Genomic DNA, 24,305 nt, shown 5'->3' on the forward strand with positions numbered 1-24,305 from the left:
AAGAATTTCGTTTCTAATCAGCAATCTAAATCACACTTAGAGACCAGTGCACTGGGTAGTGGGTTTGTGCTACAATAATACTGTCAATACATTTGTATATAAAACAGTGAAATGTTTTTTCCAAAATTTAGAATGCATAAATCGCGAATCGGTTTACGTTTTATCAGATTTATTACTTTTATCAGAAGCTTTCCAATCTACTCAAGTACTCTTCAAGCATGGACAGTGATCATCATTCTTTCAACTTATTCACATAACGTAAGACAGCATAACCTTCCAAAATATGCACCCAATTACCCACAGTATTAATGACTCACGATTATTCTATAGTTAATAAAATAGACGAAGTGGATATTATCTTTCGCCAATAACAGATTGATATTGGTATCATAAGCGAACCATCCCCAAGTAAACTTTCAGTTTTCTTCTTGTAAGCAGAGAGAAGAATATCGTGGTGGTAGTGTGGGATAGAGTTCCCTATAAAATTACTGGACATTCAGGTTCCTGAGGTTCTGGAATGTCTGTCCGTAGAAGTTAAGCAATACCAATTACCAAGAGTATCTGCTATAACTTTCTGTTTTGTTTACATAGTAACTGAGTCCCCTTTTTAGCCTTTTTTCACAAGGCACCTTATCGAAACAACTGACTATCTTCGCATTCGTTGTCCTGAAATGACATTCTGTATTTCCGGTGATTTCAAACGAATGAATATAAATGCTACACCTTGTGGTAATGACCTTAATCAGATAATCATATTTCCTACTCGAGGTCAGGCAACCCTGGATCTCATGTAACTACATGTAATATCCAAATCCATTATTTACCAGCATATGCTCTCTCATCAATTGCTAAAAATAATCATGCATTTGTTCTATTGAAGCCTAAAATCAGTGAATCACCACTGCTAAGATATTAAGACCATGATTACCCGATCTTTTCGTGATGATAATATCAGAGCATTTGGTAGATGGATTCAAGGTCAGAAATGAAGTGAGGTCCACGGATGCAAAGATACTAAAAAAACTGATGCTCTGTATTCTGTTTTAAACAAGGGTAAAGAACTTTACTTTCCTACTATATATCTCAAAATCCTTCGGACTGATAAACCGTGGATCCCCATTATACGTATAAAGAAACTCATATCAAAACGTCAAGCAGCATTTGAAGCTCATGAAATCTCAAAATGGCGTCAGTTGCGCAATGAGGTGAAAAGCGAAATTGGGAAAGCTAGAGTAAATTATAATGCGAACAGAGTGACCCAATTGCAATAGACTGAAGCACGTAAATGGTATCAACTAATTAAGTGTGTACTCAATTCCAGCTGCCGAAAATACAAGGCTGACAGCCCCATTCAAAATACACGGTTAGCAGTTATAAATTGAAAAACAACATACTTACAGTGTGGTACATTGTCGTACCTCAACGGTGTTAGAGTAAGATAATTTTTGTTTTGACACCACATAACAAATTTAGAATTGTTTGTGAAGATTTCATGATTATTTGTTAATCTAATGGCGACGTCAAAAATGACGATATCGCATCCACCACCGCCTGGTTATACCAATTAAAAAATGTCATGAAGATGTCCGCGCTATAATTAACTCATAAACTTGACCTTGACGTAAATATGACTCACCATCCATAATGTTTTCCTTAGCGTGTTGCCAAACTCTCTATTTACCCACAAGTTGGGTTCTTTTTGACAATTATGATATAAGCCTAAGAGCGATAACAAGCGAAAAGGTGTAACTGCGTTTGTTGAAATGAAATTGTAGTGTTCCTCAGGAGAATTAATTTAAACATATGCAAAATTGAATGATAAAGTAAAAAGATAACGATCTGGATGCCTTGAAATAATCAAAGTGGGTGTAATTGGGATAAATGTTTTGGTAAAACCATCCATGTTCTTTTGTATATAGGTGGTATCCGTGATGAATAGAGTACAATCATGTAAGTGATGTCATCATGTAATGTAAAATATTGAAAATAATAATTTTCCAGACGGGCGTAGATTCAGTGGCGCTGCTGAATTCGGTTTCCGATTCATCACACAAATACATTTAATAGTTGACACGTGAATGTACATAAACAACGGAACGAGAAATACTGAACATTTTAATACTTAATGACGGTGTGTACGCCAAAAGAAGACAGCGTTTCACAGCATTATTGAATTGGTAAGCAACGGAATATTGAAATTTGAAAGAATAATAATGTGAAATGAGCCACAGTATCGATTGCCATATTATGTTCGATTTTATAATATTAAATTGGTTAATTTGTTTCATACCTGACATTTTTACATAGCCTATTTGTAACGTTGGTCCGAATGTTTATCATGTAATAAGCCTAAATAAAATTATGTAGTCAAATTTGTTGTGTGTAGGTCAACAGGGGAATCACAATGTCTTAATTGTGATGTCTCCAACTCTATTTAGTTTTGACATTTAAATGTCGGAATATATAAGGGTCGTGAAAACATTTTAAATCGATTCAAATGAAAAACTACTTAGCTAAAGTGTTGTCGAATTGTTATTGTAACATTTTGTTGGCAAGAATATTGGAAAACACTTAATGACACTGTGGCACAATGTTTTAAATCATGTTTTCAAAATGATGTTTTCTGAATGTTATTAGAACGTTTATACCCTCTACTTAAACAGTTTTGTGGGAGGGGGGCTTCGTTCACTATACTATACCTGTTTAAAATGGACAAAAACACTTGCCGGCTTTTATTACTAATTAATATTATTACAGCATTTAGGGTAAAGAATAACAAAGTCAAAATTTGATGGATATCCAGGAATAGCTTTAAGATTACAATTATGCATGTCTCCGATTAGCGCCGTATCTCGCCTTATGATGTATCAGGGATGCAAATTGTGCGGGAGCGGTAACCACAGTCTAAATTGAGCAAATAAGGCCTTGAGAGGAAAAAAATAGGTAGGAAAAGAAAAAAGAGGAAAGGAAAGGACGAGGGAAAGAGGAAAAGGAAAGGAAAAGAGAAAAGAAGAAGCAGAAGAAGATGAGGGCGACTGAGATAGAAGATGACATAGAGGGAAACAGATTTCAGCAAAAGATAATAAGTAAAGGTTAGCACTTATTTTAAACTGTTGCGATTTGGTAGTTCACAGCATCTTGCGAATGGTAGTGAGCTTTGGCAAACATTGCATTGATCATTTCATAGGGAGAAGATTTACGGTCATGTCTTCTATCTATAATAGGAGAATATGGATTACATCAACTGCAATAGCCTAATGAGAAAATAGGTTCCTAGTGGTGTAACTAATTAAAGCCATAATCCACGATTTCAGTCAAATTTAATTTTGTTAGTATTTACCCAAAACGCTGAAATAATATAGTAATAAATGCCATTAAGGGATTCTGTCCATTAAAGGCGGAATAATGAAGTATAGTGAAAGAAACTCCACTGCACTGCAATTGCAAAATTACTCAATACTTAGTAAAAAGGGAACAAAGCAATAAAATGCGTAAATGGATCTGAATGTGACTCAATTTGCTGCTCTGTTTTTCAGATTCAGATTCAGATTCAACTTTATTTAGCCACGGTGGGCCCACTTCAACCCTAGGTTGTTCTTCCTAGGTTGTTCTTCCTTCTAGTTAGAGTACTTTTAGGCCGTTTAAACCGTTGAAGATTTACATATAGTAGGGTAATTAATGTCTGACTTTTCCATTATTATTATGTCAGAAATTGTTGGTCGGAAATTGCTCATTGACGTCCATGGTTGACCTACAAACACAACGAATTTGACTGATTCCATTTAGGTGTAAGTTGTAACATGTGTAGATATTACAAATATAGCAAAAAAATCAGGTTTGAAAAAAAAAATATCAGGTACGAAACTATATATTATACAGTCGTACAGTATGGCTTTGAACCCGTTATCTACGGGACAAAGGGGATACTCTTTTATTTTCTTTAACCCTAGAACTACGAAGGGGGTGTTGTACCAATCCCCCCTAAGATTTTTTATCCATCACAAAAAACACACGCGTTTACGGCCAAACGACTAGAAGCTAATCGTAGATCCATCGTTTGCGCTCATTTTAGTGAAAAAAATTTTACCCCAGCACCTTACCCGGACGAAGATGATCATAGAGGGGTGGTGGTGAGGCCCACCATTGGTTTCTACAGTAAAATAATTTTTTTTTCACTCTGGTCATATTATTGCAAGAGCTACTGACTTTTACTTATCAGTTAGGTTGAAATAGTCATTTCCTTTGATGTTGAGGAGAAAATTTGGTGACAATCGCATTTTTGTATAATTTTTAGCCGAAAATCAATTTTGCCTATTATTCTGTACATAGTCAGAATTTCCCAAAATTTGCATGGGTGTCCTCACATTATGACGTCATAGCGACATTAAGTGGGGAATCTGAGTACTTATTTTAGTATATTATCCATACATTGGTACCAAATTTAGCGGTATATGATATTTATAATTGGAAATTAGGGGGTTGCAACTAAACCCGACTTTCTCCAAATATTTTAAAAAATGCTAAAACATGACAACCATAGCCTGTAATGTTTTTGAGATGTCTGAAATTAGATGTAAACAATTTGAATGACTGGGGGTAATGGTATGTTGTTTACCCGGGTTGTTTAGCTGATATATATCCAAAATGTATGTAAAAAATTTACAAAATACACATTATAAAGAAACAGAGGTCACTTGTTATAATCATAAAGTAAAAGGACAATGTAGCTGACTTGCCCCTTTATAATCCTAAACCTACCCGCCCCTTCTCTGAAAACAATTGAAGAATTTTTAGGTAATGTTGACCAAATATGCGGCATTTTATACAAACTTGATTCCATGAATTCAGAAATATTTTATGCGTCAAGATATTTTAGGGCTAAAATGCATCAATACTTATCGCTTGATTGAAATTTCCACTATCATACATAACAGATGAATCATGAACATGTATTGTTGTAATGTATTCAAATGACAACATTATTATTGAGCTTTAGCTTCTAAACATCTCAAAAAAGTAACTGACCCCCCTTAAATAATGACCATTATTCAAAAACGGGTGATTGTATTACAAATCTGTAAAATGCGTTGGAAGCAAAATTTATTTCTGCTCATTTTGACAGCTCATTTGTAGCAATTATCTAAATATTGACGTCACAGCGTACATTTAAATCAATGTAGCCTAAGATTTGAAAGTTTCAGTAAATTGTATTGATTTTGCATTCAGTGTAATGGAAGGAAATCTGTGTAATGATATCTGAGTGTTTTTGTATTGTAAACATTTGTATGTTAGTGCAACTTTCATATCTGGACCTCACTTCATTAAATTGACCGGTGTTTTATTGTTTTTTGGGCTATCGTATCAAATGAGGTGTCAAAATGCGCAGAAATAAATTCCGCTTCCAACGCATTTTACAGATTTGCAATACAATAGCCTCTTTTTGAATAATGGCCATTATTTAGGGGGGGGTTAGTTACTTTTTTTGAGATGTTTATTATACTAGTATACATTTCGCTTCGTTGCTTTGTTGCCATGCGCACATTACGCAGAATACATATTTTTGTGTATAAATAAATCCAGTTAAAGTAAATCATCCACAATAAAGTGCTCAACTAAGAAGGGAGCTGGAATACATTTAAAATACACCAAGTTCATTTCAATTTTTTTATGTATATAAATTTTGAGCATTATAATATGAAATTGGATAATTTTTTCAAACCTGATTTTTTTTTTTTTTTTTTGCATATTTGTAATGTTTACACAAGTCATGTTCCAACTTGCACCTAAATGAAATCGGTATTATTTTGTTGTCTTTGTTGGTCAACAGAGCAAAGTTCGACATAAAGCCATAATTTTATATAAAATTATAACTTTATGTCCTCCCATAAAACTGCATGTTAAATGGCCAAAATAACCAGTGGGTTTCTTTCACTATACCTTGTTATTTCAGCTTAAAATTGACAGCAACCCTTTCTGGCAGTTATTACTAATATTATTTCAACATTTTGAATAAAGAATAACAAAATTAAAATTTGAAGAAAATCGTACATTTAGGGTTTAAAACGGTGTGTTTTGACTTTTGTTTACGTTTTACCGATAGTGAAACTATTTATGAGATATATTAAAACAAATATGTTACATTTCGGGGAAGTATCCAAAAATACTGGTTCCTTGGTGTTGGATGATTTGACTACTTTGAAATACGTACTCAAATCATCTAATACCACGGGACCAGTAGTTTTGACTACTTCCCCTCAACACATGTTGTATTTATATACTACAGATGAGATACATGTACTTTAAATATCTTGCTTATCTACAATTTGACAACATTACCTCTCAGATTATCTCTCTATTTGGCAGCAATCTAACAATTCACCATGGCAACTGGACAACAATACCCATCGCCAACTCAATACACCAACACGACACACCAAGTACAAAATGTACCACAGAACACAAGCCCGATATCCGACAAAGTTCGACCCATTAAGGCTGTGAGATTCTTCTCTATTGCGACTCTGGCGATCGGGTTTTTATTGTGTATCGCAGGGATAGTCGCCATTGTAATAGAAGCAAATGATTCGTACATCGGTAATGCGATTTGGAGTGGGTTATTGGTAAGTTTCTATGTCTGTATATTGTTGTCTGTTGTCTTGGTAATGAACAAAACTATTGGAATTTAATAGTCTATTATGAAGAAGGAGCCGGGAGAAGGAGGCGGCCTATATGCTTCACCTTGGCAGGGCGTAAGACAATGCGAAACACAAATTAATATATGCGAGGATCGGAAATAAACGATGCAAGCCCGAGAAATAATAATCCCCGCTGAGTCCTGATTTTTTCTCTCTCAATATTTTCATTTGCCAGTTTGCTCGAGCCCCAATCACGTCATTGGAATTTACTAGTCTATATTATGTGTAAAAGTTTATGGTCTTGGGATCATTCCAGTGCGCTTTATAAAGCAACGCTCAAATAAGCCAAGATAGCTTGGGATAATCTTCGGATTATCCAGTGCGCTCATTTTGGCTATAAAAAAACCTGTCAACTTGGGGGTCGGGTAAAGAGTCAAACTCAAACTCAAGGTAAGTGACGCCCATTGATATTCGAAGATCTGAGCGCAAGAAGACCGTAAGTCCACTTGGCCCCTCAACATGTATACACTCAAGTTGCGTAAAGTTTCGTATAGTTTGGTAATGTTTTATACATGTTAAGGGGCCAAAACAAATCTTTCACAACCTTTCATGAAGTTTTCACCCTGGAACATGTATGAAGCATTATAAAACCTCAAGAAACTACATACATAAAGTAAAAGATAAGAGGTTCACAAAGAGTACTTTGATAAGAGTTCCATATCAATAAGTATTACCCCCCCGCGAATTTAAAACCATTTTTCCTAAACTGCTGATCGTAGGCCAAATTTGGAATATGCATTCGAAGCCGAATTTATTTCTGTGCATTATGACACCTCATTTGTTGCAATGGTCCCAATATCCGGCATGAGAATTTTCAGTTTTAAAACTGAATTCAGGGTTTTTTAGTCAAACTTTCCGTACGTGTATTTAATTTAAGCCTGTTTTTGGTATTTTTTGCCCAATTTCACGCGCATTTTCAGATTTTTTCAGGGTTTTCAGTCACATACATGCAAGACATGAAGTCGCAGTGTACATTCAAATGAGTTTAACACAATATATTCCACGGTTGTTTGATGGGATCATTTATTAGTTTTTCAAACAAAACATCATGTACAACCAAATTTTAGGCTTAAACAGCTAAAAATGATTTAATTTCCCCTCTTCTACAAAATCATTCACTTTTATAGTATTTTTTAAAGCTTTTTCGGATAAAAATGTATCTATTAATGACAAAATTGGTGGCGCTATTTAGTTACTGGAAATGACCCTTTCAAGCTTTTAATACAAATAATTCCTTTTATTGTTTGATAAAATATGTTTATAAAATTTCCTTGTTGATTGTTTCACCTATTCCAACTATTTTAATGGCAGTATTAATCACCAAACCCTTGCAAATAAAGAAATATGATTTAGGATAAATAGCGCCATCTATAGTTTGCATTTAGTTAATAATGAAGCCAATTCTATATACATCAAACAACCGTGATTCAGTTGCAATGGAAAGAAAGGTTTTTGGCTCTCACTGGATTACATTGTATTCTTGTTGAATTTGAAGGAGGTCAAAAGATATAGTGATAATCAATAAAAATAAATTCACATGATAGTCATTGTTTACCTTTCACCCATATTAAAATATGACAAGTTTAATGTTTTCTGGGACCAAGGAGGTCACAAAAAGTGGAAGACCAAGGAAGGGTTACATGATCTGTTGGTAACACCTCCCAATCAGGAAAGTTTGAATCTACCTTTAATACTAAAAAGGCAACTTGCAATTGTAGGTCATTTTGGACTTTGTTGGTCACAAAAAATATTGAAATCTTCATGTTCCAGTTTAAAATTACGTGCATAATGATCACTGATGTCAATAATGACAGTTGTTATTGATTATCATATGTTTTGATCCCCTGCAAATGCATGAAACAAAAAGCATAATCCAATGTGAGCTGAAAAGATTTCCATTAATGGATATTTTAAAAGTACACATGGTACAAGGCAATAGGATTTTACTGCAACTTTCACATCTTGAGTTACGATTATTCAGATGTATGCTGCGGCTTTAATATGGGGACCATTGCATAAAATGAGGTGTCACAATGAGCAGAAATACAAATCTGCATATCCTAAATTTGGCATACCGTCGAACGTTTTGGAATAATGATCATTCAATCGGGGAGGGGTAATTACTTCTTGGTATACTAAAGTATGTGTTAACAACAATTGTTGGAGCTTTCTTTGGTTGTTATACAGTAGCTATTAATTTAAGCTATTACACAATCATTACGTTTTAATTAATTACTTCTTATACCAATATTATATATGAAATATCCCGCGTGCAATTTGCTGGGAAGCCTTTCACTTTACTCCGCTATACCATTTTCAGTACGATCGCTTGCGTGGAACTCTTGTCCAAGTACTTTTTGTGAAAATCTTTTTTTATTTAATGTACGAGGGTGGGTCAGTATGTATTACAGTTTTAAATATTTTCTAGGTAGACTCCCATTTTAATGTTTGGGGATTAGTCAACAGAAATGGCAGAAAAAAATTACATGTCCACGTTTTTGACCACACATTATAAATAAACTAAAACCTTACAACAATACCTCATTTCAGCATCTTCTCTTCTCTTACAAAAACGATTCATTTTCAGCCAGTGACTGTAGACCATTGATTTTATGCTAATGCTGTTACATACTCAAGTGTGTGAAATAATTTTACATGTGTTGTTTGAAAGACAATGGTACAGTCTTTATGGGATCATAAAGAAAATCCATCCAAATGTTCAATATATGGGGTCAAAGGTCAACTCTCATTACATACTGTGCCACCTTCGTACTGCGGGGAGAGGACGGTAAAAACTGTATACGGAAAATCCAATCTTATTCGTTAGTGTTTTTCATGTTAAATACAAATATCTTTTACAAGATCTACGGCTATTCGTGTAGAAAATCCAGGGATTGTCCTAACAATTAACCACTTGACCCCATGAGAATAACATATAAATAATTAAAAATACATCAGTAAAGGTAAAAAAGAGACTTGTAGTCTGAGAGTTAAATGGATGCCGATTCATCATATTCATTGTTTTTATATATTAGATCGCAATCACAAGATCACTGGGGGTTATATTTATTTAAGAATAGTTGCTCGTAGTAAAGTTAATTTAAGTTGCACATTGCATGAATCAATGAGGATAATCAAGCTGTACCAAATCACCTATGTCTTTGGCAAATAATTATGCGACATGTCGTTATGTGGTGGTTGGGTGGATGTCGGGTGGTTCACCACAGATATTGATCACAATCAAGTATAATACTTCAGCCAATTGTCCCGTTTTTTTAAGACAATGTCATACTTCTTGCTTAAATTTGTCGTTTCAGTTTCTATTACCAACGGGAATTCTGGGCTTAGCAACTTACTGGAAAGGAAACAGCCTTTGTTTGGTAAGTCTTAGCGATATTTGCTTCTGTATTCGTATTATCATTTCGTCATGTGAGTGCAAAAACTAGTATGTCAGTGGTTCCCAAACTCTTTTAACGGGACCTGCCGGAGAAAATAAAAATACATAATGTATTAAAGTGCATGGTACCATCGCGCTATCATCTTGACCCATTTTAGCATTAAAGTTGCAACATTTATCTCGGTTAAGTCATTCTAGCAACCGGTCAGCCGGATAGCCCTACTAGTATAGAGCCTTTTGACTGTGGTGATCCAAAACCATGGTATATCATAAAACCCTGGCCCTGTATATCCAGAGAACTGCTAAAACCAAAGACTGCACCCCCTTTTTTCGGGTGGAGCGGTTAGTGGGTTTTAGCGGTTCTCGGATATAGTGTGTTTAAAAGACCCTATAGTAGGGCTACAGCCGGACGACTTTGAAATTGTGTGGAAATTTTGCCCGGTACCCTGCTGAAAAATTCTGAAAATAAGAGCATTTGTATTATGTTGTGGTTCGCGCCATATTAATGAAATTTGGCCTTTAAAGGCCATATGGAAGTCACATGACTGCTCCCACCTTGGCTTCACATAGCTGAGAAGACGTAGGCAATGTATACTGTATAAAACTAATCTTCTGATCAGCCAAGAACATGTTGATGTCACCGGAGGTCAGATTTTGACCTATGATTGCTGAATGAGGTTTATTGAAAGTATCCAATTATAGTCGGCATACTTAAATAGTAGCAGAATTATGGTTCCTTCTATATTAAGTCTGTACGTGACACGGGGGTACTACAATATGAAATGAATATAGGTATAGGGCTGACACTTTCAAAGTAAGGGGCATTCGATGAGAGCAAAATGTAAAAAAGCATGGGGTCATTGGGTGAGAACATGACATTTGTCTTAAATGGAAACTTTGGGTGAGAGCTGAAACAGTGCCACAGAACGCCGAAAATTGAATTTCTAGTTCTAAATGGCTTTCACAGTAAGGGGCATTCGGTGAGAGCAACTAATGTAAAAAACATGAGGTCATTGGGTGAGAACACGACATTTTTCTTAAATGGAAACTTTGGGTGAGAGCTGAAACAGTGCCACAGAAACCCCGAAAATTGAATTTCTAGTTCTAAATGGCTTAAAATTTTATTGTTATACATTCTCGAAAGAAAAACGTCTAGAGTGCATAGCCACGTTCCGTCCCTCAGACAGTCAGGCCCGTACGCAGGGGGGGTGCGGGGGTGCGACCGCACCTCCCCAAATTTACAAAAGTATACAAAAAGTCCCAAAATGTAAGAATTTTCGAGCGTAGCGAGCAAAAAAATCAAGTTTTTTACGCTTTTTGGGTCAAAAAAGTCCAAATTTGGGGAAGAAATTCCACTTTTCACAAAATCGCCCCCCCCCCCCCCCTTGGAAAAAAGTCCACTTTTTCAAAATCAGCACCCCCCAAATAAAATCCTGCGTACGGGCCTGCTCAGACTGATTGTTCGAAATCAGCACCGTACACCTCTACCTTATTCAGAGGCAAGTACCCCTAGGTCAAATTGCCCCAAGACCAACGGATACTTCAAAAAGGAATTCCCGGGTAAATTATCATCGAGTTTATGTTTATGCTGCTGCTGATAAAACCAAATTATCGTTCTTTCTCCTTATTCTCAGAATGTGACGTACTTGATACTAAGCATCATCACATGTATTGTGTGCGCCCATCTGGTGCTCTATGGAAGCAGTAACGCTGCAGGTGATTATTATTCCTCTTACTACACTAGGGTCGTGAAGTGTGACCCATGGCCGGGATATAACTACGTCGATTACCATGATGAGTACTTTGAAGAATGCGAATACGGTCCGGTATGTTACATTTTTTCACGGCAGTGAAATTATGCCACTCTCCCCCACATCTCATATGCACAGTTTTTCCCTTACATATCCTGTGTCATGAATAGGTATTGTAGCCCACCAGCCCTGTTGTTAAGAGTCTAGGAAATAATTCCTAATATCTCATACCCTAGTTTGTATGCCATTATCTAATCTTGCCCCACATGACAACTTACTAATTAGCCCTAACCCAGAAAAGAGTTTGTCCAGTGTAGGAATTTTTTAGCCTTTTTTAGAAAAATGTTTGCAATTGGCTTATAGCCATCACATGCTGATAATACACATAACTGATTGGTTAATCAAAACTAGCAGGTCATGGCCAGGCCTAATTACAAAGTAAACATATCATTCTGTATAGAAAACTGTGCATGTGATTTACTTAAAATTACTACATTGCACAAAACTAAGTCCATTATCTATAGTTAATTCAATGTTTATTGACTCTTGTAATAACACATGTGTATAAACCTGTATAATATTGGCGTTCATAAAGACTATAAAGAGACAAATATCCCTGACCCTGACAAAAGCTAGCAAGAGCAAGCTGTGTAATTTGTTTACTTTAGTGATAAAATTTTCTTCGTAGTTATAGCCAAATTTGTTTCCTAGTAGGTGACTTAATAAAAATTCCTTTAAAAAGGAATGGGGCGCCCAATGTGAGCGTGGTCGTGATGTGGTAAATTTCATGGTGTTTAGATTTGGTATTATTATCTCTTGCAAAGCCGGTGACACCTCATTATAGAAATCAGACCTTTCGATAGGTTATAAGAGGGGATAGCCTTTTCCAGGGACGAATTGGGCCATATATAAAGAAAGTTTTGCTACAACGCAATAAAAACCTAAATGCAAAACGAGATCCTGTACTCCCGAGGTAGCTTAAGGGGAAGCTGCACTGAAAAAAAGTGATTTTCTAAAGTATTTGACCTGTGCACTTGTAAATTGGTGGGAATGTGTGTGCTGATCAAACTTAGCGATTCCAGCCAAAAAATGATCGTCGTTATAACGGTTGCCATGGTAACGGCGGCCATGTTGGATTTTCACATGATGTCGTTGCGCGTCATTTTTCTCAGTCGTTCTTTGGTATTTTTTTTTTCTGAATTTTGTTTTATTTGATAAATTTAGGTCTAATTAAAAAATGTATAGAGGGAATTTTCAAAAAAAGGTTGTACGGTTACGCTACGGTGCATTAAAATTGGTAAATTTGCGCATTTTGGCGGAAAATTTACAAAAACGGGTCGTTTCCATGGTTACCAGATGTTTTTCAAAATTTCCTTCTACAAAAATTTAGATACAGGTATGTCCAACATACTTGCCAAAGATAACCTCAAACAGATACACCATTACCAAGAAAAGTGACGCGCAAGGTAAAAAATGACGCGAAACAACATCTGGCAGAAAATGGCATTTTAAGTCTAGAAACACTTAATATGTTAATTAGGCAGCAATTATGCATATCAAATGTTATAAAATCATGTTTCTGACAACAATAACATTTATACTAATTATTAGCACTCTTTATAGACAATAAACATATTACATTATTCAGAAATTAATTTTTTGCTGGAAATTCCTTAAATATCGCCCCTTGAAAACAATACAATACATAAGAAATACATTACGTGTATTAGTATAGGACAGAATTCTATTCGCGACTTTTTCGCGTCACGTTGTTCCCTTTGATAACTTGCAACTTCTGAACCAAATGTCCGATTTGAATGAAATAAAAAGCAAATAAAGGCCAAAATTCTATAGATTTTTAATTTAGAAAAAACATAAAAAGACTAAAATACCCCTATTTCACAACAATCCTGGTGCAGCTTCCCTTTAAAAAACTAAATGCAAAATGAGGTTTTTTAAAAATATTGTTTTCCAGAGTCAAGACGCAGGTATCATTATTAAGCCTCATATCACTTATTTATTGTCGAATAAGTGCAGAGTAGGTTAGATATGAATATTTAATGTTAGACCAAAGTAGCTCAAAGTACATGTCCTATACACCTGATCCGTTTCGGACTTTATGCAACATTGTTCTGTTATTATCAAATTTATAGGGGTTTGGGGTGATATTTCCCTAAACTTCGTCAGCAATTGGAATTCACCACAGCTGAAATACACTTGCAATATAGCAATTTTTTTTAACATGGGAGGAGCTTAAAATATGGCTCCTTAAAAGTGGTACGTACTCAGAAAGTTTGCATGTCCCCTGCGGTCAAATTTTAACACTTACGGTCCAAAAACAACTGCGCGGATGATTCCTGGTTGTCCAATGAAATCACGTTGTTTCTTTATGTAGAGTAAGTTTATAACGTTTGGTCCCAACTGTGACGTTTACGTAAGACGTATAACTAAAGACGGATACACACAGTTTATACGCGTATACACGAGACATTTCAGCCATCATCGATCGGTAAACACGGTAAATAAAATTGGGATCCCGATTTTTATTTTACTATTACCTGTAATTTTCACTGTAATTAAACCCTTTCATACTTAATCTTTCATATGCTATTTTAGGACCCTATGAGCATTACAAATGTTCAAAAAGTAGAAATTTGAGAAAAAAATTAAGGCGTCACTGTGGAGCAAATCACACTTGATGACTTTAACCGTCATCATTGATTACACTGACTTTTATCTTAGTCTTTACTTGTCTATGATTTCAGAGTGGACGAATAGCAGTGAATGTCATAATAGTACTGCTAGCCTTTATGCAACTCGTTCTTACCATCGTGTCTATAGTTTTCATATGCTATGGGATGTGTATGTGCTGTTGCCGCTGCTGTCGCCCCACACCACCACCAGCTGTGGTAAGTAGTCTAGTTATGTGTACACATAATAGAAATGTGCCTCATTCTAAAAATAATGAAATTTTACTCTATGACTTTTGAGATGAAGTAACTGTGAGAATTTGACAAATGAAATCGGTTTACTTTTGTATCACATTTTGAAGATATTCTTCAATTATGAGAAATAAAGCAATACATTTTCCAATCACACAGTATACTTTAGTTATAAGAAGTAAGAAAGCATAATAAGTAAGTTAGTAAGTAGGTAAGCAAGTAAGTAAGTAAGTAAGTAAGGCAAGCAAGTAATGTAGAAGGACCACAGCGCTTTATAGTATACATGTACAAATTGCAAACTGCTACATATCTCTTGGGAAAAGGAAGTCTTTATTGAGAAATTGAGTAAGAGAAGTTGCATGACAAATGTTCAATGGCAAAAAGTTCCAACGTTTTGGTCCACATGCATGAAATTCGTTATGAGATGAACACATATCCCGGGACACATATGTGATGCGATCAGGCAAAATCAGTCGGAAATTGGAAAAATTAAATTTTCAGTTTCCTATAGGATAGTAAAACAAAATTACAAAGCTGCAATTTGCAGAAAATCCCATTGAATTTGAACAACCAGTTCCAAAGAGCAATGAGCAATTAAAGAGTTTCCAAAACAAAAAGAAACAAAAGGAAATATTTCCTTTGTATATCTCATCAATTCTTCCGAGTTCCGACTGATTTTACTTACATGTGTGACCGGTTTATTGAGAATTTTTGACTCCAAACTGAAACGGATACCACTGCGAAGGGGGATTGCAGTAGCGTGCGCAAGTGGGACGGTCCCTCACTTTTGTCAGGAAAAAATTACACCAGATTATTATCTTTGCAGTTATTCTTCCTTTTTAATATTTATTCATTCATTTCCTCGTGCATTCATTTTAAAGTGACTAGGGGAATGTTGGTTTGGCATAGCGGGATTTCACACTATAAATAAATGTTGCATTTCATTATAATTCGTTTATGCATTCATTCTTTCATTCGTATATTCATTCATTCATTCATTCATTCATTCATTTTCTATTCATTTCTTTTCTTTGATTTAACAAGGGCAAATTGTTAAATTTGCCCTTTCTTCACTTCCTCTATGAGTTTAATAATAACACGTTTTACCATTGTATCTTTTAATATTATTTTATATCTTCAAAGATGCAATACACAGCTCAAAATGGACAATGTCAATTGGTATCTGTTGGTGATTATAATAATCCAGCTGGCCTTATGATGGTACAGCAGGCTCCAGCTGGACAAAGTAAGAAATAGTTTTAAAAATGTATCTGCAAAATATAATAAAACTCTACTGCATGTGCTGCTTTATTGCATTAGGCAATTCCAGTTGAAATCCCTACGCCCCCTATGGAAGACATGACCTTGAATCTTTGACACGCGAAGTGCGAATTTATTATACAATTAGCTGACTGGGTGACTCCATATGAGGGAGTTTCGGGTCATGTCTTCCACAGGGAATGTATAAATTTCAACTGGAATAGCCCATTTGGAGAAAACTGATTAAAAATAAACTTTTAAGTTCCCCAAGACTTTTTTTTAATTAAACGAAAAGCGTTTTTTTCACAAAATTAAAACATAATATTAATAATTGTAATACAATCATGACAATTGGTTACATTTACAAAGTCACATATCGTGGTGTTAGGTCACAATGACTCATTAAGGAAGAAAAGATGCACTTTGGACTCCCATACGTCGACTAAACACTCCAAGTGAGTTTGTTTTATATAGGCCCTGCAGGGCTAGAAAAAAATCGGTAAACCGCAAAGCCCTAATACAATCTCTTGCCTCTAGAGCTTTTACAAAGTTCCCACTCATAACGGTAATCAACTTGATTCTATCCAATTTAGGACAAGCTAAAAACCGTTGCTAGAAAGCATACAGCTAGCAAGACGTGTTTTGCCAGCTGTATGCAGGCTGTTAACAAAAACACGTTTCTGGAATTTTTTCCTTCGTCAGTTGCACTGTATATGTAGGTCTAGATTTTTCTAATGACCATGCTTAGAATTCAACATAAATAAATTCGACATGTCGAATCTATGTACCTTTTCTGTACATTAATAAAAGACCAAGTATAACAGTACAAATATCCATCTCGGATCTCTCGTACGTGCAAAAGCTATTGTAAGCTCATAATATTTATATACGACTACCATCTCTGGTCTTTCGTACCATATTAATAAAAAGCCTACATGCATAAAACGTGGCCTATAAACACTTTAGTTTGATTCCGTGAAACCAAACCGCACGATTATCCTCTCGGATCTCTCATGCAAGTGTGCATACATTAATATACAACATAGAATCGTGCCTATACCTCGCGTAAACTTGCCTCACGGTAATATAGTTATAAAGCCCAGGTGCAGTAAAAGTGCTCGCTGTGCCTCGACTATACCTTAAAATAGGCTAGTCGGGTGTAACATGCACTTCCAACTTCCAAAAGGATGTGATGACTTCATGACTGGGAAGTTCACAAAGTATATTTTTGTTCTCCGAAACTGTGTGTTTGGTTGGTAAAAGAACTGCATTGAATAGACGGCAGAAGATCTAAAGAAACTACCAATCATATATTCCAATGCTAAATACCCACGCTACCGTGGTCGGTAAAAATGAGGGAATTAAAAAAAATGGGGGAATTAAACAAAAATAAGGGAATTAAAAAATGGGGGAATTAAAATGGAGAATTCTATTTAAAAAAATCGGGGAATCAAATAAAAAATGGGGAATTAAAAAGAAAATCGGGAAATTAGATTTTTAAAAAGGGGGAAATTAAAAAAAGGGGGAATTTAAAAGCGAAATTGGCGGAGATGGTACACCGTACAATAGAGTTGCTGATCGATTACCCGTAACTGCTAGGTATAAGTCTATCTGTGTCACTTTCTATAATTAACTCCTTCGCAGTGGCCTATATGTTGTTATCATGGTTATAGGCCTGTTCAATAAACTCAAATGGGTTTCTTAATATCACGACAAAGAGGAGAAGCGGATGGGTGATCGAGATTGTAAGGAGGGGAGGAAGACAAAAAGAAGAAAGGAACAGGGGGAGAAGGAGAGAGAGAGGGAGAAGGAGAATGATGGAGTGACAGGTCTCTAAAGTGCATAGGCGTATAAATCCGGGGGGATCCCCCAAATTTTTTGCCAGGGGTGATCCATACAATCACCCCCTCCCCTCCCATGTTGACGCCTGTGTATGGGTTTCTGTCGAAATCAACCTCATAATTTGACCATGTTAGCCACAAAAATGCCATTTCTTTAGTGCTTCGCGCGAATTTATTCCACTTTTGTCCCATATTTCACCAGTTTAGTTTCAATGGACCTATGGTAAAAATTTTCATAGTCAAAATTGTTCCATGTCAAAAAGAATTCTACGCCACTGTTAAAGTAGTGCAGAGAAAGGAAAAAATAAAGAAAATAATAATTATTATTATAGAAACTAAGCATATAACAGCACTAGGCAGCCATTCAATGATGCCAAAACCTTTATGCGTTACGTAATTAAAACACCCAGTCAGTTGTATTTCACAACTGCCCAACACAAGTCACCCAATTTCGATAACTGGACGTTGAATGTACACTCTCATGAATATTAATTGGCAACATTTTCCAATATGTCAGCGCTCAAATCGGACACAATAGAACAATAGACCCTTCAGTGCGTTGGAATGTATCATAACTCAGTCCTCAAATGATAGTCATATAACGACCAATAGATAAATGACTATCATTGGTAATTTTATTACTTTATGCATCAAATACAGGGGTAACTTCCATGGTTTGTGCAAACATGTTAAGGTTTGTGTGGGGGGTTATTACTGAGCGCGTTCTACTAAATTGTCTACTTGCGACTGATTGATATTTAAATTACGTTTCTTTATAACAATTCAAAAGGTGATTGTATTACTCTGTGCATTTGCATGCAGTTGATTTGAACTAAACACCTGGATCGTAATTCTATAGAAATTTTACATAAAGCTTAGTCCGTGTATTTTTTTTAACACCTGTACGATCATTATTTGAAGAGCAAACTATTTCAATAACGCTCAATTCGTGGAAAATAATGGAACGGTAAAACAATAGCGCGACGTCATAGATGCGTATTAAGTCGGTTAATGGCAACGGATTAGAATATTCGTGGATAGGAATGACCTCGCCGCAAACGGATCGGTCATTCTTATCCACGAATGTTCTAATCTGTTGCCATTATCCTATACTTATTAATCATCGACTTTACTTTTCCTCCACCCCGCCCCGCCCACAGAAAAAAAAATTCCTGGTAGTAGCGTTTCGATCAGGTTAGTGAGTACTAAATAATATTTTGTTTATTTCCGTAACTACACTCTGTACAATATCACTTTGCAAATACTTAATTCTTTCAATGCTTCAATCTTCGTTTCAGTCGTTTCACCAAGTACGAACGTCGTACAAGCACCGCAAACACAACCAGTTTTCATACCAGCTGGTGCTCCCCCGGTAACATATGTTCAGCAACCAATCAATGCCACACCCGGTATTGTCCACCCCACAGCACCAACCGCTGCGAATGCTGATGGTACCCCGCTAACTACACCATACGTGAAATAAACGACATCGGACACCGGTCATAGTCATAGTCACAATATGACTCAAATAGTTGCATTATCACTGAAATTATCATTTGCTACAGTTACTGATTCATTTTATATAGCCCGAACAAAAACACTCCAAGAGTGTATAAAAATATGTCGCGTTTTTTGAGGTGTCAGCAATGGTCAGTGTTGCTTTAAATGTTTCAGAATAGTTGCGCTCACATAAGTTATTCTGATAGGTTTATATGATTGGCACTGTAAGCTTGAAAGTTGTGTAAAGTTGTTATATTTTTATACCAAATCTATTTAAACACAAGTGTTTCATAAGGTGGCAAATTATTAAGAATTGATATTTTGGACATTTAACAATCATCATAGTAAACTTTATAAATATAATAATATGTACTTATTAAAGTATAGCTGGGATGAAACTCCGTCCATCATCAGTGTACTTCGGTTATATCTATAAATGCGCTTTTATAAATCCGCACGTGACCCATGGGCACGACATGCCAAGACCAGCAAGCGTGACCAAATCCTCGTGCATTGACCACTATACAGAAAGGGATAGGAACTCTGTAGATAAATATCATCAAATTTAAGTATTAATTGAATTGCAAAATTATTACTCTTACACATTTTGCAATTCCGAATTTGTAGTATATTATCAAAAACAACATTTTGAAAGCATTTGACCGCGGAAAAATTATTCAACGACGGAAACGTTTACAATATATTCACAAAAGTGATCAAAATAGACAATTTTGCTGCACAGCAGTCTCATGTTGTTCCGCCTTTGCATTGAAATGTATAGAAAGACCACTCGCTATTTAGAAGGTCACTTAGAGACTTTCTGTCTATAAGCTGTTATGGCAGCGCGGAGGTGGTCACGTGCGCATTTATAAAAGCGCATTTATATTCTTGGAGAGGCTCATTAGGTTTGTAGAAACTCATTGTATACATTTCATCTTGTCAAAACCAAAAGTTATTTACTGACCTGACAGTTTCGACCAACTTGGGCGATGGCCATCTTCAGAGTGATGTTTTTCTCTCCAACTTCTGTTTACCAACAGAGGGCGCACCGGCGCCCAGAAGTGGGTCGTATACATGACTAAGATAATGGCCCCTCGTCTCTGTTCATTGTGTTCGGTGCTCCCTTCCTTATCCAGATAGCTTGTCTGATACAGCGTGCTCCCGAATTAAGAGATTTGGACTGTTCACTAGCCGGTTGTTTTCTTGTTTGACGAGTAAAGGTTCCTTTACTATGCGCTACTTTCTCTGTTTCTTTTTGTGCTCTTTCAGTCTTGTCTCAAATCGACGCCCAGTTTCACCTACATAAGTATTATCACAATTAGCACAAGGAATCTCATAAATGCAGTCCGTGGTACTCTTTTGTCCTTTGGATGCACCAGCATTTATCTTAATGTGGTGTGGGGACGTACTGCAGTGGCTATACCGTGTTTTCTGAAAATGCGAGTGGCTGTCTCTGTCATTTTTTGAACGTAAGGTATGATCACAAGACCTTTGGTTATTTCCGTGGAATTTTTGTACGTCAATCTTTACTCGACAAACAAGAAAACAATCGGCTAGTGAATAGTCCAAATCTGCTATCGCGGACCCTGCCGTTCAACAAAATCATGTGATTAATTGGAAAGATGCCAAAGTACTTTCAAAAGGAATGTAATTCGGGAGCCCGCCGTATCAGAGAAGCTATCTGGATAAGGAAGAGAGCACCGAACAAAATGAACAGAGACGAGGGGACCCATTATCTTAGTCATGTATACGATCCACTTCTTGGCGCTGGTGCGCCCTCTGTTGGTAAACAGAAGTTGGAGAGAAAAACATCACTCTGAAGATGGCCATCGCCCAAGATGGTCGAAACTGTCAGGTCAGTAAATAACTTTTGGTTTTGACAAGATGAAATGTATATAAAAAGCGTATTTATATATATAACCGAAGTACACTGATCATTTGAAAATTTTGACCTAGAGTTTTGAAGATATACATTTTTTCCCAAAAAGACCTACTAATTTGAGGTCTTTTGGGGAAAATGTATATCTTCAATTCGAAAGGTCCAAATTTTCATATGATGGACGCTTTTCATCCCAGCTACAAAAACTATAAGTACATATCATTAGATTCATCAAATTTACTTCAAATAATGTAAAATAACAAAAATATAAAAAATAATACAAATTTAATAATTCGCCATAAATTTTATCTAATTTATTTGATATCAGGACATTCCTCGTATTCATGTGCCTTCAGGTCCTATAAAAATACTGTGCAAAGGTTGCTATCCGATTCTTTAACATGTAAATAAAATGATCAAAGGTTTAAACCACTAACTTATATCTACTACCAACACAGATGAACTAATGTAAATAAAATGTTATCGCGCTTTTGTTCCTGGTGTAGAAGGGAACAGTTAGATATTCATGCCGTATAGAACATAACTTTCAGCTGTAAAAAAGTACATACACTTGAGACTGTAATCGTAAAATGTTGTCACGCAAGTGAATTCTTAATAGAAATATAATTAAATGCAGAGTTTGTTTCGGAGCTGGGTAGGAACAAACTTTTTTAAACAACGTTGTATTTTGTTACTTTTTACAAAGCCTTTGTACATGATAATAATATCCCGAAAATAATAAATGATATTTGCCTGTAATAATTGTAGTTGAAATAATTGATTTTGTCAAAATTAATTAAGTAAGACTAGCATATCTGTTACCACCCAATTACCCACAATATTTATGACTAACGCTCGATCTATAGTTAATAAAATACACGAAGTGGATATTATCTTTCGCCAATGTTGATGCTGGTATCATTAGCAAACCATCCCCATGACAAGTAAACATCTCGGTTTTCTTCTTATACCCCCAAAGCAGAGAAGAATATCTTGGTGGTGGTGGTGTGGCCATCTATATGTTGGGAACGAGATCCCTTTAGGGGCTGTGCAATAATTATGAGCCCCCCCCACCCTTCCCGGGTGGTAAAAATCGCACATAGAACACATACAAGATGACTTTTACCAATTGATAAGAGAGCATAATGCTGGTAAATATTGGTTTGGATATTACATGTACATGTAGTTAGAATGAGATCCAGGGTTGCCTGACCTCGAGTAAGAAATGTGATTATCTGATTAAGGTCATTACCACGGGTATAGCATTTATGTTCATTCGTTGAGTGAAATCACCAGAAATACAGAATGTCATTTCAGGATAACGAGTGCGAAGATAGATAGTTGTTTCGATAAGGTGCTTCTCGAAAACAGGCCGATAAGGGGACTCAGATACTATGTTAACACAACAGAAAGTTATAGCAGATACTCCTCTTGGTAATCGGTATTGCCTAACTTCTATCCGCAAAAATTCCAGATCCTCACGAACCTGGATGTCCAGTAATTTTAAGGGGCTGTGCAATAATTATGAGCCTGGGTGAGGGTAAAATTGGGGGGGGGGCAAGACATTTTTGGCGAGCCGAAAGAGGGGGGCAAGCAATTTTGGCAAGCCGAGAGGGGGGGCAAGCGATTTTGGCACACATTCTTGGGGCCCCTTTTAAATAAAACGCTCTAAATAGGTTTAGGAAAACCCTACAGGGACGCTTAAATATGCAAATTTTCCTGCTCCCTGCGCTCGCAACATACATCTAGACCATTTAAAGTTTGCAATTTGGGATCCAAAAAATTTGGCATGTTCAAGGGGGGGGTAAAGAATTTTTGGCGGGCCGAGAGGGGGGGCAAGCGATTTTTGGCGGGCCGAGAGGGGGGGGGCAACCGCTTTTGGCGAGCCATTTGGAAATGTTACCCCCCCCCCCGGGCCTCATAATTATTGCACAGCCCCTAAGTAGGTCATGAGGCTATAAGTGCTAAAGCATAAACTTGACCTTTGTCCTTATTGTGACTCAACATCCATAATGTTTACCTAAGCGTGTTGCCAAATTCTCAATTTAGCCACAAGTTGGGTTCGTTGTGACAATTTTGATCTAAGCTGCTTGACAGCAATAACAAGCGTAAAGGTGTAACTGCGTTTGTTGATATTAAATGGAAGTGGTCATCACTGCATCAGGAGAGTTAATTATAATACATTTATAATAATAATATATGCCAAATATAATAATAAAGTAAAAAGGTAACAATCTGGATGCCTTGAAATAATCAAAGTGGGTGTAATTGGGATAAATGTTTTGGTAAAACCATCCATGTTCTTTTGTAAGTGCTATCCGTGATGAATAGAGTACATTAGTGATGTAGCTATACATGAAGAGCTTTGTTTCAAAACCCCTTACATCCACTTGCGCAATTTTGAGAACACATCAAAATATCATCAAAAAAATCACTGTTATAAGGGGTTTTCAACAAAAGCAGTTTATGGCGGGATGCTCATCATACCCAAGCATGAAGCATCCCGCCAAAAACTGCTTTTGTTGAAAACCCCCATATATAAGTACTTTTTTTGATGATTTGTTGATGTGTTCTCAAAATTGCTCAATTGGATGTTTTGAAACAAAGCTCTTCACATGTAAAATATTGAAAATAACAATTATACCAGACGGGCGTATAGAATCAGTGGCGCAGCTGAATTCGGTTTCCGATTCAGCAAACAACTACATTGACCGGTGAATGTACATCATCAAACAACGGAACGAGAAATACTGTGTGTACCTCAAACGAAGAGTTAAGGTAAGCAAATAAAGCAATGAAGCTTATAAACACCTCAAAAGAAATAAGTCCCCCTCTGAACATGTCGTCATAACATCGTAAGGTTTCGTTTTGTACCAACAAAACTAACTTTGAAATAATTATATGACTGTTTACTAAGTGCTGTGTGAAAATGAGAGATTTCCATGACTTCAGGGCTGAATGAGCCTAAATTGAAGACAAAAAGTGCCAAAAAGAGCCAAATGAAAAAAAGACTGGGAAAAGGCTCTAAAACATAGTTGGT

The 24,305-nt window shown here is 36.2% G+C and overlaps 1 protein-coding gene across 2 annotated transcripts; it reads left to right on the forward strand.

Annotated features, from left to right (window-relative positions):
* The first annotated feature begins 1,939 nt into the window (after positions 1–1,939).
* Positions 1,940–22,143, forward strand: LOC140141009 (uncharacterized). Of its 2 annotated transcripts, none has more exons than XM_072162785.1 (7): positions 1,940–2,177; positions 6,364–6,620; positions 10,013–10,075; positions 11,727–11,918; positions 14,609–14,752; positions 15,929–16,031; positions 19,185–22,143. In XM_072162785.1, exons 2-7 carry the CDS (start codon positions 6,381–6,383, stop codon positions 19,367–19,369), a joined length of 927 nt encoding a protein of 308 aa, XP_072018886.1. In that variant the 5' UTR covers positions 1,940–2,177; positions 6,364–6,380; the 3' UTR covers positions 19,370–22,143. The 2 variants fall into 2 exon arrangements, with proteins under 2 accessions (XP_072018886.1, XP_072018885.1); XM_072162784.1 differs by having other exon boundaries at positions 1,941–2,177; positions 6,344–6,620.
* The last annotated feature ends 2,162 nt before the right edge of the window (positions 22,144–24,305 follow it).

This window comes from Amphiura filiformis, chromosome 19, assembly GCF_039555335.1.
Source record: "Amphiura filiformis chromosome 19, Afil_fr2py, whole genome shotgun sequence".
Lineage (NCBI taxonomy): Eukaryota > Metazoa > Echinodermata > Ophiuroidea > Amphilepidida > Amphiuridae > Amphiura > Amphiura filiformis.